The sequence below is a fragment of the Cervus canadensis genome, chromosome 16, assembly GCF_019320065.1.
Source record: "Cervus canadensis isolate Bull #8, Minnesota chromosome 16, ASM1932006v1, whole genome shotgun sequence".
NCBI classification, from domain to species: domain Eukaryota; kingdom Metazoa; phylum Chordata; class Mammalia; order Artiodactyla; family Cervidae; genus Cervus; species Cervus canadensis.
Genome location: NC_057401.1, coordinates 48,598,230 through 48,619,413, shown reverse-complemented (window position 1 = coordinate 48,619,413; position 21,184 = coordinate 48,598,230). Strand labels below are relative to the sequence as shown.

At 38.1% G+C, this 21,184-nt stretch overlaps 1 protein-coding gene across 1 annotated transcript in view; it reads right to left on the bottom strand.

The window, feature by feature from the left end:
- The window catches only part of CDH12 (cadherin 12), a 440,616-nt gene that overhangs the window by 11,845 nt on the left and 407,587 nt on the right, over positions 1 to 21,184 (bottom strand). The window contains exons 8-9 of the mRNA XM_043489178.1: positions 17,864 to 18,000; positions 866 to 987 (exon numbers count right to left, since the gene is read on the bottom strand). Coding sequence (XP_043345113.1) covers positions 866 to 987; positions 17,864 to 18,000 — 259 coding nt within the window. The remainder of the gene's footprint in view (positions 1 to 865; positions 988 to 17,863; positions 18,001 to 21,184) is intronic.

Genomic DNA, 21,184 nt, shown 5'->3' with positions numbered 1-21,184 from the left:
AACTCATGTCCATCGAGTCTCATATCAATTCATATCTCCATTCATTCATTTATGAAAGTGAAAGTGTTAATTGCTCAGTCATGTCCTACTCTTTGCAACCCCATGAACTGTAGCTCCTTTGCCTATGGAATTCTAGAGGCAAGGTTACTAGAGTGGGTAGCCATTCCCTTCTCCAGGTAATCTTCCTGACCCATGCATCGAACCCAGGTCTTCTTCACTGCAGGCAGATATTTTACCATCTGAGCCACCAGGGAAGTCCTTTATAATAGTGTTTATAGAAAAGCTGGTTACTCACCATTACCCACATAAATGCTAGGATTTTGAAAGTAGCTTTCATTAACAGTGTGGTCCTTCCTCATATGCTCTCCCCACTAGAACTTCCCTCCAGAGTAATACTTAGTAAGAAAATGTAATTCAGATATTTTGAATAACCCAGATGTTCTATTCAAGGCCACCAGAGAAAGTTTTCCATTCTTCATGGGCTTAAGAGTATCTATGCACCCCTTCATAAAAGCATGTGAACAAAGCAAGAAATATCATAGAAGAATGTAGTCTAAAGTTTTTTGCTCACTGGACTTGCAATCACAAGTTATTTGGAAATTTCATAGTCTACAGAAAATAGCAGAATATGCAATTCTAGAACTGTTAGTTATACAGAATATATTCACTAGGCCATCATCATTTTTATCCCATGTGGTATTAATTCCACATGCAACACATGCCATTAATTCAAAAGGATTCCATTTATGGTTTATTTGATGAAGACATGTGATCCGTGTCTATATACATGCATGGTCTCATAACCTAAAACACATGCATATAGCAGGTCTTTATAAAATCTTAAATAATAACATGGATAAGATACCTGTCCTGGTTTGGCATTTTCACACACAGCTGTCTCATATGGCACAGATATTTCTGGAGGAAATTCATTGACATCTAGGACATTAATTAATATGTTGACCCTGCTGGTTAATAATGGGTTACCTGTTAAAAACATACAAGGAGAAAAGATGATTACAAAATCTGATCAATCATTGCTTTTATGGTGAATATCACTAACATTTAAAAATCAGCATTCATATGGAATCCAGAAGACTTTTTCTTTATGGGAAACTGAGACATTGTGTCAAATCTAAACGATAAAAAAATGAATATGGGCACTCTCCCTGTCTCACTGTCAGAGACAGTGCACTACACAAGAATTTATCCCTGAAAATCACCCCCAAAGTTAAGGACAACCATTTAGCTCATGTTTCATAAAAAATGCAACCATCAAACTAGAGTGAGTTAACAGGACCAATCTTCACTAAACAGTGATATTTTTCATTGAATAAAATGTATGCTTTTATATGTGTGTCTATAACTTTATTCAGTAGTATCATCTACATATTTAAATAACTTTCTCAAAATGATCCCCCCTAAAAAGATGATAAATTACAAGGAATATGAAGGAGAGATGACTTTTTATAGATGAAAATTAAAATAAACTTAAGGAAGTAGAACTAAGAGATTATGTACAGTTAAGATGCACCCTAAAATTATTTGCTGATGATGAGAAAAGACAAAGTAAACAGCATTTCCTTCCTACAGTGTCAAAAAACAGTGCTTTGAAAAATTATCTCTGCCAAAATCCCATCACAAGTTTTAGTCCCAACCTGCGATATGATACCAACTTCTCTGTCCTTTGCTGAAGAAGACCAGGCATAATTCAACAAATAAGGAATAACATAATGGATAGGTTTCAATTTATTTATTTTACCTAATGAAACTTTACAGATGGATAAAATGCCCCAGGTTGTTGTATCTTGTCCAAAGTCACACATCTAGAGGAATGGGGAGTTAATATCCAAACTCAGGACTATGGAAATCCAAGTATTATGCTCGCTCCATGTTTTTAATGATTGGTTATTGTGTTAGATTCTTCATCTGCAGTGCCACTGAAGATTCACAGTATTGGCATTGTTTTAGATCTCTGTCTGGATGCTTTTAAAGAATGCATACAAATCTTACCACATGACTGATTCTGACAAGCCTACAATATTCTGTTATGCTAAAATTGATTTAAAGAAATAAAAAGCATTGTCAGCAGTAGCTTAAAAAATGTTCACACATTCATATATGACAAAGTGAAATCCATTGTCGTATATCAGTTCAGGCACAGACAACATAAAGGGAGGAGAAATGGAATGTTTAATAAGTTACTGTGAGGATGGGACAAGATTTCTCTCCCAATTATATTTATAATACAGACTTGCGTTTATAATATATAAACATGTTATTAATTTAAACTGATTTTTACCCATGAGAAATTCTGTTTTGGTAGTTTTAAATATTTATCCTCCTGAAATATAGATTTTATATCTGTCCCAATGAGTACTGTGTCTCAAAATATAATCACTATTGTAACATCTTATTATTAAAAGTGTTTCTCAAAGATGAGCTTTTGGTAATTTAGCTAAAGCCAAATATTTTGTTGTGTGAACTTTTCCTGTGCACTATAGGACTTTTAGAATCACTACAGAATAAATGTGACTAGGCATCACTGTGGCAATTACAAAATGTGTGTTAGTCATGTTCGACCCCATGGACTGTATAGCCTGCCAGGCTCCTCTGACCATGCAATTCTCCAGGCAAGAATACTGGAGTGGGTTGCCATGTCCTCCTCCAGGGGATCTTCCTGATCCAGGGGTCAAACCCTGGTCTCCTGCATTGCAGGCAGATTCCTTACCATCTGAGCCAACAGGGAAGCCCCTAACATAACAGTAGATACTGGGCTTTATAACATGCACAGTAAAAGAAAAATGTGAAGAGATACAGTTGCTAGTTAAACTCATTCTTGGGACAGAGGGTAGAAGTAGAAGAGACTTTTTTGGCCTTTCATGGAAAGGATGCAGAGTAGAAACAACCACAAAGACTTTGAGTGCTTCCTTAAAAAGTGCAGAGAGAAAGTCTTCCCTGAGTGGGTTTGAACCCCCCAACCTTTCAGTTAGCAACTAAATGCTCCAACAGACTCTGCCACAGAGATACATGCAATTACAAAATAAATACCCAAATAAGAATAGAGGAAAAACTGTAACAACATCAAAGACAGGTTATTCATACTGTCCAAAATGAGTTATGGGTTTATAGTTTTCAATATATATATAACTCTTCTATTGTATATTTGTAAAACTACTTATGACTAAAGGTTTAAAAATGTCACCTTCTATTTGTAAATCTGGTTAGGTAAGCAGCAACATTTCTCTTTGACAACTACTGTATGCAGGTAAGAATTGACCTTTTCACAAGGGAATATTTTTATTAGAGCAATATAGAATTTTTTTGATTTATGTATGTAATTCACTAAATGTTACGGTAAAGTAATGACATTTCTTTTCTGACTCATCTTTAAAACAACAGTGATGACATTTCTTTAAACTTGATTTGGCATAAACATTATTATCCAAATCCCTTCCATATTAGAAACCAGTTATCAATGAGCAATTATAAAATCAATTCAAATATTAACTTAGTAAATATTAAATACTCAAAACCTTACACAATTAATTGCTGTGTTCCCAGTAGTCAAGCCATTTAAACTCCAATTATCATTGCTTCATATTGCTTATATTGAATAACCAATGTATTAATAGTTTTGTGGTCAATTAAGATAATCAATAATTCTGTTTTGTCCCTCAGGCCTTCAAGAATGTTTTAAATCTTCTTTCTTTATTCTTCATGATATCTTCATCAAATCCCATACATTTTTGAGCCAGTTTGAATTAGAACTGCCTTCACATTTTAAGGTGCAACTTAAACCAAGAAAGAAAGATTAAGGCCAAATTATAAAAATTGAGAATAAAGGAGAAGTGAAATACCATAAGTGAAATGCATATTATAAAATAACATTTCAAATTTATTCCAAAAGTTCAGTTAACATAGATAAACTGAACAAATTCCTAGAAAGACATATATTGTCACACGTGTGCGTGCTAAGTCACTTCAGTCATGTTTGACTCTGACACCCGATGGACTGCAGCCCTCCAGGCTCCTCTGTCCTTCGTATTCTCCAGGCAAGAATACTGGAGTGTGTTGTCATGCCCTCCTCCAGGGAATCTTCCCGGCACAGGAATCAAACCTACGTCTCTTATGTCTCCTGCACTGGTAGGCAAGTTCTTTATCTATCGCTAGCATCAAAATGAACTAGAAAATCTTAATAGACCTAAGGCAAGTGGGGAAAATTAAGCTTTAATAAAAAATCTCCCAACCAAGAACAAGTCATGCCCACATGGCTTCACTGGGAAAGTCTAGCAACTATTTATAGACCACATAATATCAATTATTCATAAACTCCTTCAAAAAATAGAGGAGAAAATGCTTACCAGCTTATTCTTCATATTGTAATACCAAAAGTCAATCAAAAATATCATCAAAAAAAGCATGGATTAACCTCATAAACACAGAAACAAAAATTGCTTAAATATATATTAGCAGTCAATCCCAGAAGTATATTACAAAGCTAATATATAATGACCAAATGTCATTTATCCTAGGCATGTAAGGTTAGTTTAGCATTTAATAGTATTACGATCAATGTGATATATCATATTAATAGAAGAAAGAACAAAAAATTGCATAAGCATTTTGATAAACTCAGCATTAGCTTCTGACAAAATCTCATCCATTCATTATTAAAAAAAAAAGATAAAAACCTTAACAAATAATAAATAGAAAGCAACATCCTCAATCTGACATAGTCTATCTATGATAAAGAAGCCCATAGCCAGCATTATATTCAGTGGTCAGAGACCAAATATTTTCTTTCTAATACTGAGCATATGGCAAGATGTATGCTCTTACCACATATTCACCATTGCACTTGAGGATTTATTTAGTGCCATCAAATAAAAATAAAATTTAAAAGTATTCAGATTGAAAAGAAAAAAAAATATTTTTTATCAAAGAATGTCAAGAACCTGTAGGTTGGGAACCCTAAAATATCCACAAAAAAACGTATATGTATAATCAGGGCAGCACATCAAGAACAATATTAAAAATGGCTATTGTATATTTAATATACTAGAAAAAAACAGAGAAAAAAAGAATTGATAAAGAATTCAAGTCACCATAGAGTCAAAGATAATAAAATATTTAAGAATCAATTTAGCAAAATAAAGGTAGGAATTACAAACAGAAATTGACAAATCATTTCTCAGAGAAATGAAAGGGATTCCTGATAGAAAGGACTGCTGATGGAAATATAAAGTTGTACAGTCACTTTAGAAAATAGGTTGGAACTTTCTTTAAACCCTGAAGTGTGAAGTAACATTCTCTTCAGTTGTGACTCTTTGAGACCCCATGGTCTATATAGTCCATGGAATTCTCCAGGCCAGAATACTGGAGTGGGTTGCCTTTCCCTTCACCAGGGGATCTTCCCAACCCAGGCGTCAAACCCAGGTCTCCCGCATTGCAGGCAGATTCTTTACCATCTGAGCCACAAAGGAAGCTCAAGAATTAAATACTGAATGTGAATTTATAAGCCAACAATTCCACTGCCATATGTCTACCTAAGACAATGAAAGGAACATCCACAGAAAACCTGTATACATATGTTCATGGAGGTATTATGCTTACAGTCCCAAACTGGGAGCAATTCAAATGTCTATCTTTTGGTGAATAGATTAACAGTAGCATATCCATGCAGTAAAATTATATTATAAAAATGGGAAACAAAACAGTGATGTGTGCTTAAACAACATGAATGAACCTCCCTCATTTATGCTTTATTGATAAGGCTAACAGCACTTCTTGTTTTTGTTTTAGTCTCTGTGTCAGACTCTTTTGCAACATGATGGACTATAGCCCTTCAGGCTCCTCTGTTCATGGAATTTTCCAGGTAAGAATCCTGGAGTGGGTTGTTATTTCCTTCTCCAGGGGATCTTTCTGACCCAGCGATTGAACCCACATCTCCTGCATTGGTGGCAGTTTCTTTACCACTTAGCATCCTGGGAAGATCAATACCACTCCTTGAAACTGTGAATCACTCAGTCATGTCTGAATCTTTGTGATCCTATGAACTGTAGCCTGCCAGGGTCCTCTGTCCATAGGATTTTCCAGGCAAGAATACTGGAGTGGGTTGCCATGCTCTTCTCCATGGGATGGGGACCTTCCTGATGCAGGGATAGAACCCAGGTTTCCTGCATTGCAGGCAGATAATTTACCATCTGGACCACCCGAGAGGCCCCCTCTTACTTGGAGCTTATTTAGCTGTAGAAAGCAAAAAGTTTAAGAGCCTTTGGGCTTCTGACACACAAGAGCTTCCCAGAGATTCCAGCCCTCAGCTGTCAAGTCTTCTAGACTTCCTGGGGACAGATATTAAGACAGACCCTTTTAGAATCCTTTAAGGGCTTCCCTGGTGGCTCAGAAGGCAAAAACTCTATCTGCCTGCAAATCAGGAGACCTGGGTTTGATCCCTGGGTGAGGAAGATCCCTTGGAGAAGGAAATGGCAACCCACTCCAATATTCTTGCCTGGAGAATTCCATGGACAGAGGAGCCTGACGGGCCACAGTTCATGGGGTGGCAAAGAGGCAGACACTTCTGGGCGTCTTTTACTTTTTAGAATTCCTGACCCCAAAATGTTCTATCATGATCTATTATGCAGCCATAGGTGACCAATTCCAATGATAAGAAATATCAAAATGCATATTAAAAGGAAATAAGCTTTCCAACTAGGGTTTCAGCTGCAAGGGCCCTGCAGGGCACAGTGGCCATGGGGTTAGAAACAGTATTCTTTTCCAGAGGTCTTGCAGGAGCTTTCCTCCAGGGCGTTGTTGTTGGGTGAGGGGGAGTTCCCACTTGGTTCCAGGTCTGCAGACACATCAAGCAAGGCTTCGGCTTCCATGGAGTTTGATGCAGCTATCAGCTCCCACAGTCACCAGGCCTCCTGGAGTGGAGTCACCATCCTTCAGAGCCATATGTCACTCTGTCCTGACTCACAGGGGCTCTAAGCCCACCTACCTTCAGCTGTGGGTCAGGCTGGGCCGGCCCCTGCTGGGACATGGAGCCTGGCCTGGGCGATTGGCCAGCAAGGCTAAGGAAGCTGGTGAGAGTTTGTGGAGGTCTCTTTCCCCCTCATCTGCTGAGGGAGATCACAGCTACCCTCAGGAATCTCAGGTCAAGTTGGCGTCTGGCCTCACTTCAAAACCCAGACTTTGAGAGCAAGCAGGACAGTCGAGGCATCATACGTGACATCAGCATGTCAAGGTGTGGCCAAGCCGGAGGCCACGCAGATCATCGACTTCCTGTCTATCTGCACACTCACCTACTTCCTGGGGTGCTGGTGTCTATAGTAAGCAACCTGGCAGGTCTTCCCTATGAATTTCATGATGCCTGTTCCCAGTGCCTGGTCCATTCCAGCTACATCATACCCCACATATTCTATCTGAGCACAGAGGCTGAGAAGGAGCAACTCATCAGGAAATCCAAGGCCCAGATTATCAGGATGGGATGCCGATAAAGCTTGTTTTGTTGGGTTGTTGTTTAGTCACTATATCTGACTCTTTGTGACCCCATGGACTGTAGCCCACCAGGCTCCTCTGTCCTTGTGATTTTCCAAGGCAAGAATACTGGAGTGGGTTGTCATTTCCTCCTCTAGGGGATCTTCCTGACCCAGGGATTGAACTCACATCTCAAGCTACTCACAAATTATTCATTAATTACGTGTATATTCAAATGTTCTAGAGGGTATGGTAAGCCATATATATCAAAGATGTATAAGATAAAGTCTTGGCTACTAAGAAGTTCACATCTGAGAGAATCCCTATGCAAATAGGTGAAGTACAATATAGTTCATAATGCCAATAAAATAACATTGACAATGCAAAAATATTTTCAATGTAAAAATACTATTTTTAATTCCAATTTTGATAGGTGAAGTTAACACTTTTCTGTACATATCTAAAATATCATTTTATTCAAATTTCAACCTTTAGGTGACAAGCTTATCATGTAGTTTTAATTTCCAGAGGGAAATCAGATGCTAATTAAGGAAACAAAAGCCTGACACAGTTGTGTATGTGATTCTGATAGAGAAATTTTACTGGTTTAAACTACTCCTAAGTTAGCTTGATTACTGTAGGGCACCCATAAGCAGTTGAAAACTTACAATAAAATATAAATTATCACAACAAATTTGAATTCTATTATATTTACACATTATACAATTGTGAGAAAATTGGTATCATTTCTAAATTAAATCCATGAGTATATTGGCATTAATAATTATTATCACCATGTATACAACACATTGAAGGTTTTATGAAATGGTTCAATATTTATAAGTAATTTTTTAAATTATGTATTACTTGTCTGTATTGCACATACTACTGAAATGTTATCAATACTAGTATAAATCAAAGTTACCTTTCTTTGAGAATACAAAATATTGATAGTTTCATATGTTACTTAGGGAAAAAAGGAAAATGTTAAATGGTAGATAAACTACCTAGACTCATAAATGTAAAGTAAGGTACTCATGGAGAGCAAAAGAAAGGCAGTTAGAGGAAAAAAGCAATAGCTTCAAGCCAGAATTGAAATCAATGGTTTTATTCAGCCTTCAAAAGTCAACTAGGCTCTCTGAGTAAGTACATGTCTTCATAGAAGTACATATCTTCATAGCAACATTAAGCTGCTTTATTTCCCAAATCCATGCTAATAATTAAAACTTTAGAGAATCTGGCATTTGGTTTCAACATCAGTATCCATCCAGTGACCTGGGTATCATTTTTAAGGTGGAAATTTCTTGGCAATAATCCCAGAAATCCTGATTCAGGATGTCTTGAATGGGGTCCAGGAACACTCTAAAAGTGGACTCTGATGCAGGCGAGAGTTGAGAAGTTGAAGAACAGTAATAGAAATGAAAGGGCCCACCTGCACACTCACTATCAGTAAATGTACACATGACTTACAACACTCGGAACAAAAGACTAGCCAAATGAGAAAGAAATGTCCCCTGCTCAAACACTGCAGAGAATCCAGTCACCCCTGTTGCTTGATTCTTGTGACATAAACCTCAGTGGATACAGTATAACCCAGACGGTGCTGATTTATAGAAAATGCAGGTCCCTTGCATAACTACCTTGGGGAATTTGGAGAAGTGAAATATGCTTCTTTGAATATATGCTGAGCTAGAAACATATAGTATTGATGGAAACAACAGAAAAGAGGATGGACTCAGAACACACCTAAAAACTTCTTAGTTTCTCCATGTACATTTAAGGCTCTGTTTGACAAGGCCTCTGACTTTCTTTTCTTTCTTTATCTAAAAAATGGAGATATATTAATAATTGACATATGGTGGTGGTGGTTTTTTTTTTTTTTTTTTTACTTTGTACTTTACAAACTTTATTAAATAATGAACATTACTAACTTTCATTATGTGGTGGTGGTTTAGTTACTAAGTCATGTCCGGCTCTTTGTGACCCAATGGACTGTAGTCTGTCAGGCTCCATTTTCCATGGAATTCTCCAGCAAGAATACTGGAAAGGGCTGCCCTTTCCTTCTCTGGGGGATCTTCCTGACCCAGGGATTGAACCCACATCTCCAGCTTGGCAGGCAGATTCTTTGAGCCACCTGGGAAGCCCATAATTGGCATATAACATTATATTAATTTAGGTGTACAACACAATGATCTGATATTTGTGTTGATCTTGAAATGGTTGCTTGACGCAAAAGCACAGGTGTGCAAAAAGGTGAATGTGATCAAAACATACAGACTTCCAGTTATAAATAAATCAGTCCTAGGGATAGAATGGTCAGCATGGTGACTGCAGCTGACTAATAGAGTATTCTATATGATAAAGTCTTTCAGAGGGGAGAGCTCAGGCTTCCTTTCTGACTGTATTTTCTTTACCCTCCTCTCCACACTCTGGACACCCACTGTACTACCCTGCTTGTAATTTTTCATCTAAACATGAGCTTTGATATCATTCTGTCTTTGCTAAAGATGTTTTCTCCACCTAGAATCCCCTCCTCTCCACCTTTTTCATATCTTCTCCATCTTTTAAACACTCAGCTCAAATGATAATTCCTATGATGTAACTTAATATGCTTGTGCTTTTAATTTTTTTTAATTTTTTAAAATATATTATTTTTGATAATTAAATAATTATTTTTTTTCTTACAGCACTTTGTATTTTGCTTGTATTCTTAATGAATTCAACCAGATCATTGTCTTTCTCACAAAATTTTCAGGCCTAGTGATTAAGTAATGGGCTTCCCAAGTGGCATTAGTGGTAAAGAACCCACCTGCCAAGGCAGGAGACTTAGACATGTGGGTTCAATCCCTGGGTCAAGAAGATCCCCTGGAGGAGGAAATGGCAGTCCACTCCAGTATTCTTGCCTGGAGAATCACATGGACAGAGGAACCTGGTAGACTAGAGTCCGTAGCTGTGGCAAAGAGTCAGACACGACTGAAGCGACTTAGCAGCAGTGATTAAGTAATACAGCCTCCAAACTCTCTTCACTTTTAGAGACACTTGTCTTTGTGTGTGTGTATTTAGTCACTCAGTCATGTCTGACTCTGCAACCCCATGAACTGTAGCCTGCCAGCCTCCTCTGTCCATGCGGATTCTCCAAGCGACAATACTGCAGTGGGTTGCCATGTCCTTCTCCAGGGGATCTGCCCAACCGAGGGTTCAAATCCAGGTCTCCTGCATTGCAGATGGATTCTTTACCAACTGAGCCACAAGACTTGTTTAGTTGCTGAGAAAACACATGTGGTAGGCAACCTTCTAAAATGGGTCCCAGGGATCCCCACTTCCTGGTACCCACATGAGTTGTGTGTGTGCTGACAGACTTCAGTCATGTCCGACTCTGTGTGACCCTGTGGACTGTAGCCTGTCAGACTCCTCAGTCCATGGGATTCTCCAGGGAAGAATACTGGAATGGGTCACCACGCCCTCCTCCAAGCAATCTCCCAGACCCAGGGATCAAACCCACATCTTTTAGGTCTCCTGCACTAGCAGGCGAGTTCTTTACCACTAGCACCACTGGTGAGGCCCACCCACATGAGTCATCTCCATGTAATTTTCTGTCCTGAAGTGTGGTCTGGATCTAATGATTTGCTTCGGTTTAGTGCATGTGTGTTAGTCATTCAGTCGTGTCCAACTCTTTGTGACCCCATGGACTGTAGCCCATCAGGGTTCTCTGTCTGTGGGAATCTCCAGGCAAGAATACTGGAGTAGGTAGCATTCCCTTCTCCCTGGGATCTTCCCAACCCAGGGATTAAACCCTAGTCTCCTGCTTTGCTGAGGCAAAAGTGATACCACTGATAAGAAACAGCATGGCATCACTTTTGCAGGGGAGTAGAACTCTATTTGAAGAAGACAAAATCCATGGAGTCATCTGACTCCCCCACCTCCTCCTTCTTCCTCTCTCTTTTCTCTGCTGATGCCTGGGCTGAAGCCTCAGCAGGAGTTGCAGAATCACCCTCTGGAGACAGGTGTGCTGGGCAGTGACTGATGTCTTCACTGTTGTTTTCCTTTCAGCTCACTGGTGACCTTGTTGAGCCAGGTCATCATCTACCTCATTGGTCCTTGCTCTGTCCAGGATATTCCTTATATCTTTGGCACTGGAAAAGGCACTGCTATTAACGGCAGTGAGCAGGTAGGAGGTGGCATAATATAGGTAGACACAATTTTCTAAATATAGGGAAATTATCACAATGAAATCATTAGGAACTGTTGTAGTTTTTTTTTTTTTTTTTTTTTTTTTTGAGTGTGATCTAGTAATGCATACCTATTAGATAGAGATCAAAATCTACCCACCTACAACACGGCCACACACATACCAATTGCACATATATTTGCCTAGCCTCATATTTTGAGTATTTGTAGATCAGTCAGGAAAGCATCTGCCTGCAATGTGAGTATCCCAGTTTCAATCCCTGGATGGGGAAGATCCCCTAGAGAAGGGAATGACTACCCATTCTAGTATTCTCACCTGAAGGATGCCATGGACAGAGGAGCCTGGTGGATTACAGTCCATGTGATCACAGAGTCAGACATGATGGGGGCACTAACAATTTCACACTCACATATTATTTTCAAAATGCAAATTAACTATAGAACTCTAATAGGTAAGTAATCTAATGAGCTTAAATATAGATGGATAGATAATAGATAGATGCCAAGATTAACAATAATTTCAATTCAATTATTTGTACAATGCAAATGTACATATAATTACTATGCTGTTTTTCAGTTGCTAAGTCATGTCCAACTCTATGACCATATAGACTGCAGCCTGCCAGGCTCCTCTGTTCATTTAACTTTTCAGACAAGAATACTGGAGTGGGTTGCCATTTCCTCCTCAAGGGGATCTTCCTGACCCAGGAGTTGAACCTGTGTCTCACTATGTTTCCCGCATTGGCACATGGATTCTTTACCATAGTGCCACCTGGGAAGCCCTGGCTCCAGTCTTGTTCGGGTTAGTCATTCACTGTGTGACAAATGAAATATATCTTAGCTTACACTTTCTTCACTCTTGCAATGTGGATAGCAATAAATTGAGTGAATATATATAAAGTTACTATAATAGCTTGGTTTACTAGCTTAAAACATTTCTTACAATTATTATAGAAAAATTAGATACTTTTTTTCTCATTTTGCCTGAGAACATTATTCCATGTCTATTTGGCACACAGGCAGAAGGAAACCCTTTAAAAAATTCTACCAAAAAAGTTTATTTATTTTGTTTAAATCTTTCATTTCTTAATGACCCATTTGGTCAGTATAAATCTTTTGCAACTTTCCCCTGAAGGCTATCTGAGAGTATATTTAAGTCCATTGAACTCAGCATATGTTGCATAGTTTTAACTAACTAAATTAATTTGGGGGATCAACTTCTAACTATTCCCAAACTCTCCTTAGGAACAGACTTCAATATTAGTTTTAACCCACAACCAATAATGCTTTGAATGTAAATAATGTTCTGTAGAAGTTTATAAAAAATTAGATGAAATTTTGTTGATCTTATCATAGATAATAATCTCAGGTTGATTTTTCTCTACTGCAGATGACATTATTTGCATTATGTTGAAGTAAGAAACATTAAAGCAAAGTAGTTCTAATGCTAAATAATCTTAAAAATTAATTACCTTACAGTTTAATCCCAGTTTATAATGGTGTACTTACATACAAGTGCATATTCCCAAAATATAGCACTTAGTAAGTCTATCATTGATTTCTGATCTGTTCCACAATGAATGGGAACAATGTATCACCATCTGGATAACTAACGCAATCAAGAAAAGAGGAATCGTCTCTGGTATCATCCATTTATTTTATAATTTTGTAAATTTTCTAAGGCTTTAATGCAGTTATTTATAATTATCTTTGTATAGTAATATGTGTTATAGTCAATATCCCCCAAAAAACACAAAAAATTAGAAACATTTGCTGTTGAAAGTTTCTGATAATTTGAATGAAGTGAATTTTTGAGACTTCCACTTTTTTTTTTTTTTCCAATTTGAAAGATTAGTATCATAAAGCCAGCAAAGCAGTAATGCATTAAAGAATTATTAGGGGTCTAATAAAATTATTTGGACCGCCAACTGTTGTAACACTGATTAATGATTGCTTTTTAATTAATTGGAAGTTGTTCAATCATTGTACCATTTCATTTCATCTGAGAGTTTTTATAGAAGGGTCAGGGCCAAAGCATATGCTAGTATAATCTGCAATAAGGTACATTTACACAATTTTTTTCCACTTGGCAGGGCAAATGTGGGCTATTTATTTCATAGTCATTCACCATGACAATAATTTCCTGCTCAGGCTGGCTGGTTTGAGCAGAGAAAGCAACCTTATATATTAAAATTTAAATAAAGTTGACTTTCAAAGTCTGTGAGCTCAAATAAAACCCACAATAGCCTATCCTTATTGCAGAATCATTAATTACCGCATGGTATGTGCTTGGCCTCTTTCTTCTCCATGGAGGTGTAAGGTGCATAGTGTTTGTCTCACCAGACTTCTTTGAAGATGATAATTCCTCTCAGTAGTCTTTGAATAGACAGTGGAGTGGATCGAGGTAGATAATTTAGAAACATTAGCCAGCCGCCCTCTGACAAGGTGTGCGTATGTATGGGTTGTGAGTCTAAGTCCCAGTTCTGCATACGTCCCAGTGAGTGCCAACATAACTGATGAGACTCCACACTGTGGGGTTTCCTAAGTTGCATTTAGGTAAAAACTACATAGGATGTGACTGCAGCCATTAAACTAAAAGATGCTTGCTCCTTGGAAGAAAAGCTATGACCAACCTAGACAGCAATTAAAAAGCAGAGACATTACTTTGCCAATAAAGGTCCATCTAGTCAAAGCTATGGTTTTTCCAGTAGTCATGTATAGACGTGAGAGTTGGAGCATAAAGAAAGCTGGGCACCGAAGAATTGATGTTTTTGAAATGTGGTGTTGGAGAAGACTCTTGAGATTCCCCTGGACTGCAAGGAGATCAAACCAGTCAATCCTAAAGGAGATCAGTCCTGAATATTCATTGGAGGAACTGATGCTGAAGCTGAAACTCCAAAACTTTGGCCACCTGATGTAAAGAAAGAACTGACTCCCTAGAAAAGACCTTGATGCTGGGAAAGATTGAAGGTGGGAGGAGAAGGTAATGGCAGAGAATGAGATGGTTGCATGGCATCACCAACTCAATGGACATGAGTGTAACTTGGCGATGGACAGGAAAGCCTGGCGTCCTGCTGCCCATGGGGTTGCAAAGAGTTGGACATGACTGAGATACTGAACTGAACTGACCTAACATAGGATGTAGAGATTGGGGTGGAGTTAGTGCATGCCCTAATTATACTGATAATTAACAAAATATGTCCTGAATATAGCACAATATTGTTAATCAACTATGCTCCAACATAAAATTTAAAAAATTTTTAAAAATTCGTTTAAGTTTGAAAAATGACAGACTTAGGAACAATGACACTTGTTTGCATTGTAAAGTGCACACTCCCCTTACATTCTACAAATGGGTGCAGGCCAGGCTCTGACCTGAGGTGTCGAACCTGCTACTACACGTGCCCTCACACCACAACGATGGTTTTTGGTGGCTTTTGTACCCCATGGGGAGAAGAACTTTTGGAGCTACAGTACAGGTGAGTGAAGAACTAGAGGCAGGCTTTCATCTTTAGTTAAGGTACTGGATCTAATATCTGCCTTAAAAAATAAATGCACATTTTCCATGTGTATTAACAAAAAGGTTAGGTGACACAGGATAGCTTTAATGAAGACTATTTTGCTAGACAATATGTCTTAGATAATAGAAATTATTTGAATAGGCTACTTCTGGTCAGTTATCACCTAATATATCCAAATCATTAGAGTGAATATAATGTAGTTCATAGAGGTCTTCTACCCCATAACTTAGATATCTCATTTTCACTCTACTTGTCAAAGATCTCAGAAAACTACAGTTTATTTTCTAACTATATTATGGTTAAACTGCCCCCAGTATTATGGATAAAGGAAATAATTCAGAGTTGAAATAATTGAAAGTGTGAAAAAGATGATGAATAACATATGTAACCATAATAGGAGGTGATATGGGAAAGAAGAAAGATATCTAGCAGGAAAGGAAACTTTAAAGCAGAAAATCATTTAAAGAGAACGGGCGAAGCTAACATTCCATTCTGTTCTCCTGACAGCATGTCTGTTGAAGCAGCGGATTGGACAATCCACTCTGAGAGGCTAGCTGAGCAAGGAAGGAAGATTTGAAAGCAGACAGCAGGACAGAGAAAGCATACAGCAGAGGAGCAGCCTTCAGACTACATGTTTAGCATCGCAGGGATGCGCAAATTTCCTCAGGATTGAGTGAACACAATAGAAAGCTGGAATTGAGAAACCATGCTATGAACTCTCCCAAGAAAACCATCTGCAGCACAAGGGGACCTGGACCTGAAATTAAGAAGCTATGGGGTCTACCACTGGGTGCTCATAGCAAGTTCATGGGCAGATGGGATGTCAGGACACCAACACCAAATAACACAAAAATTACATGAAGAGAGTTAGTATTTGGGCAGTCCACTTAGCCAGTCCGTTTTAATCCTAGAAGCACTGGCAAAAAGGGGAGTGCTCTCTCATCAACCAGGGGTATATGAGAGAGATTTATGTGAAATAATAACATTTGCAGCAACATGGATGGTTCTAGAGATTATTAAGTTAAATGAAGTAAAGCCAAAGATAAATATATGATATCACTTTTATGTGGAATCTAAAAAAATAATAAAAGTGAACTTATTTGCAAAACAGAAATAAACTCACAGACTTAGAAAACAAACTTACAGTTAGCAAAGGGGAAAATCAGAGAAGGGATAAGTTAGGAGTTTGGTATTAACATATACACACTAGAATATATAAAATAGGCTTCCCCAGTGACTCAGTCATAAAGAACCAGGCTGCCAATAGAGGAGACACAGGTTCGATCTCTTGGAGAAGAAAATGGCAGCCCACTCCAGCATTCTTGCCTGGGAAATCCCGTGGACAGAGGAGCTTGGCAGGCTACAGTCCATGGAGTTTCAAAGAGTCAGATACAATAAGTGTGACTAAGTCTTTCCTATGTATACACACTGAATCGAGACTGATCAAAAACCTCTCAATAGAAATCTTCAGTTAGCGCTTCCCTGCATTGAAACTGACATTAGCTGCCAGAACGTTGTACCAAATGCACAAAAGGAAATAGGAGGAAAGCAATATACAAGATACTTAGAAGGAATTTCCTCAAATCTTTCAATAGACCTTATGCAGAAGAACTGCTATGATGCATTTCCATTATAGACAATGATGTTGATAGCCAGTGTCTCCACTCCTATCCTGATCTGTTACCTTAGGAAGCTTGTCACCTTGATAATATCCTCCACTGTCCAGCCAAATCCACATGACCTACCATCACAGTCTAGAGGATTCTGGACCATGCAGAAGCCAACACAAGGAGTAATGCCTAACAAGCCTATAGATTCCAAATGATTCCTTGAAGAATTGCACTTAAAACTCCTGTATAAACATCCCACCCTGACAAGTGCTCAGGGCTGGTGCACTGGGAAGACCCAGAGGGATCAGGTGGAGAGGGAGGTGGGAGGGGGGATCGGGATGGGGAATACATGTAAATCCATGGCTGATTCATGTCAATGTATGGCAAAAACCACTACAATATTGTAAAGTAATTAGCCTCCAACTAATAAAAATAAATGGGGAAAAAAAAAAAAAAACTTCTGTATATTCCACAATGGTGTTCATACACTAACGAAAGAAGAGAGAAAGAAGAAGGGTGACTTTAGAAATGCTCTCTTTAGGACTTCCCTCGGTGGGCCAGTGGTTAAGACTCTGTGCATCCAAGGGGCACAGTTTCAACCCCTAGAATGGAGATCCCGCATGCTACATGACACAGTAAAAATAAATGAATAAATAAAATCATGCTCTCTTTAACTTCAAAAACTGTTTCAGAACAGGTGATTTTATGTGATGATGATTCCCTCCTGCCTGGCCTATGAAACTCTGCATAATATATACAGGGGTGCAATGTGGAAAGACATTGGAATGATGGTGGATTTTTAAGGTTACCGGGTGGAAAGAAGTGAGCTCACACCATGAAAAGCACCGCTAGATATCCCTGCCGTCCTGCAAAAAAGGTGCAGTGGCAGCTGTCACAATTTTTCTGGACTTGGACAATGAGGGAAAGGAGCAGGTTTCTGAGTTTCCCCAGGAGACCACTCAGCTGTCAGTCCAAAACTGAAAAACAGCTCAGCGGGGACTCGTTTAAGAGTGTGAAATTCAAAGAACTGCAGTATAACATTGATCCCGTCCATGCCATACTTACTAACTTTACTCGCAATTATGGAGAAATTATACTGCGCGATGCTTTCTCTGTCTAGTAATTCATTAGTGGCGATGGTTCCTTCAGTAGCATCTATTGTAAAGTAGCTGTCCCCAGCACTCTTCCAATCGATGAGGTACCTGTGTACAAAAAGAGGAGATGCAAATGTGCAATGATTACACATTCATCATTATGGCAGTCGGGCTAAGCTGACACAGTTCCTTATTTTTCTCCCTGTAGCTATTACCCACCTTGCAATAAAGAAGAGTGTAAGTGACAGCTTCTTTATTGCAAAGTCAGTATGCTCAAGGGGAAACTGGGAATAATGAAAGATTTAGTACTCCTGCTGTTCATATTATTTTAGGGTCTTGACACCTTGAAAGCTCAGCAGAGACTAAAATTCTAAAGCTGACCATGGGTTTCCTTAACCTGCTGAATATTAAAACTTTTTCAAGCAGTAAAAGATTCCTTAATGGTGGCTGTGGGAAGAGCTGGGGGTGGGGTAGGCATCTGGAAACAGCAACAAAGAACTTAGGTCAGAAAAGAGGTAGCATCTTTGTTTCCATGGACAGAAAAAAAAAATCATGTTAAGGAAACGGGAAATTCTTAAACTGACAGGTGCTATAATTGCACAGAAATATTTTCCTCAAGCACACAAAAAAGGACCATGATTGTTTTACTACTCTTAAGTATCAGAACAAGTTCCTTAAAAAAAGTGACCTTGGCTATACTGTCTCTTTATGTTCTTTATTAGCCAAACTCCTTGATAGTAAGTGATCCGCTTTCTTTATGTGAAACAGTTGGAATAAGAAATCCAAGAATATGAATTAAAAAAAAATATGCATTTGTATAAATCTTTATGTAGCAGTGAACATATACAGTGATATATATAAAATCATTTTAAAGGTGTATTTTCAATCATCATATTAACAGACATTTTGAAATCTTTCCATGTGCCAGGTATTGTTCTAAATATTTATGTATGTTAATAAATTCTCACAACAACCCTAAATAATGATATTATTAATTGCCTCATTCCACAGGTGAGGAAATTCCTGAAGTTCACAAAATTAGAAAGTTTTAGAGCTGATATTTGAACCAGGTCATAAATGTTTCCCACATAATTATCATTGTGTAGACTTACCAATTTTAAATGGACCATTTTAAGTGAAAAGGCTCTGCTAATCAAAAGGCTAAATGCACAATATATTTATCACCATTTTTGTGATTAGAGAATCAAGGTGAGGTCCTTACAAACAGTGGCTGAAGACAGATGACATCATTGTAGTCAGCGCGTCTAAATCCCCGGTCATCATGAAATGTTAATTAAAGCTTGTGTTTCAAAATAGCAAGTTTTAATCTTGACAAACAGGTTATTTAAAATTGGGACAGTGTGCGTAACATTTTAGAACTAGATCAAAACTAGTTTGATTTATAACTTGTCAGTATTCATTAGTAACTGATAGGATCAGAGTTAGAACCAAGCTTTTTATCTGCCTTTGATATTTCCATTGTTGATTTTTGAAATGCATTGATGCTTTATGAGTTCAGTGTAGCATCCTGTCTCATAGAAATGATCTCAAAAATTATAAATGAACTTAAAAGCCACAGAGTACAGCATATAATGAGCTTCATTCTCTCTATTGTAAGATGCCCTTTTTGGAACAAAAAAGCATTTTCTCACAGTACCCATTTTCAGCACCTTTATTCAACTTGGTAACATGCCTAATTTGAGGTAGATTGTTACTGAACTTCCTTAGTGACTATAGCATTTCTGAAGAATTGCTGGTGTAGACTAACAGTGGCTGGTATTTAATGGTAGAATTCACTAAATATTTGCTGAGTGCCCACTATGCTGCAGACATTGTAGTAGGGTTGAAGCACAAAGGAAATTATAAAGTATAATGCTCACTAATAATGAGTCTAGTTGAAGGAATGTATATAAAGAGGATTATTATGTTTGATAGAAGAACAGAAAAGACAATACAGGAGTACAAAGAAGATCCCTGGTTCAACACCTATTGGTTCAGGCAAACCTCCCCGCACACGATGTTTGACTGGCATTAGAAGGCTATAAAGGAATTATTTATGAGAAGAGAGAGGCAGACAAAGTAAGGTGAAGAGGAAAGATATTTTAGGAACATCAACAGCAGCAGCAAAACCATAGACTGCAAAACCAAACTCACTTCTCCTGCAATGAAAACAAAATACCCTTGAGTTTCACTTTCTTTGTAGTAGAAATCAGGCTTGATTTCTAAGGTATAACCTTTATTTTCAAAATGCTCCTTACATCGAGTTTGAGAAGTTACTATTACAAATGATGTGTTATATATGCAGAATAATTATGCATTAAGTAGGTATTTATTTTATTGTGGTGCTCTTCTTAGCTTCCTAGGTGGTGCTAGTGGTAAAGAACCTGCATGCAATACAGGAAACTTAGGAGACATGGGTTCGATCCCTTAGTTGGGACGATCCCCTGGAGGAGGGCATGGTAACCCACTCCAGTATTCTTGACTGGAGAATCCCATGGACAGAGGAGCTTGGTGGGCTACAGTCCTTGGGGTCGCAAAGAGTCAGACATGACTGAAAAGATTTAGAACACATTCACGTGCAGGCTGAAGGAAAGAAGACACGAAACAGGCCGGTGTCCTTTACTTTGACCAGGATACTCATGTGAAGTGGATGTTAGATTTACTTGTCATCTTTAAGTGTGATGGAGATAGGACAGGAAAATGGAATCTATAGAAATTATTAGTTTGGATAAGTAGAATGAAGACTTTGATGTCAGAGCTGCACAAGGTCATAACAGGTTTCCTCAGAAAACCATAAGCACCAAGAGTAATCAATATTGATGCAAAAATATTCATATTTGGTACAGATATGGTAGAGCATTAAATCTAAGTGTGACTGGAAAGCCTGAATGTAACTTGCAGTGCTGAGTTACTGTTACTAATTTCCATACACAATGGATGGAATACCCATACACTTTTCATGGATGAAACATTTTTTAGTTATTGTTTCCTGTGACCATTCTGTTCTGATCTTAACAAACATATTTTGCTCTGAGCACTACAATAAAGTCTCACCTTTCAAGCATATGCTTCCTTTTTTCCTAAGCCCTATTTTAAATAATAGCTTTATCCACATACTATTGGAGAAGGGAATGGCATCCCATTCCAGCGTTCTTGCCTGGAGAATTCCATGAACAGAAGAGCCTGGTGGGCTGCAGTCCATGGGGTTACAGAGAGTCGGACACAACAGAGTGACTAGCACTTCACATACTATACAATTTCCCAATTTAAACCGAACAAGTCAATCATTTCC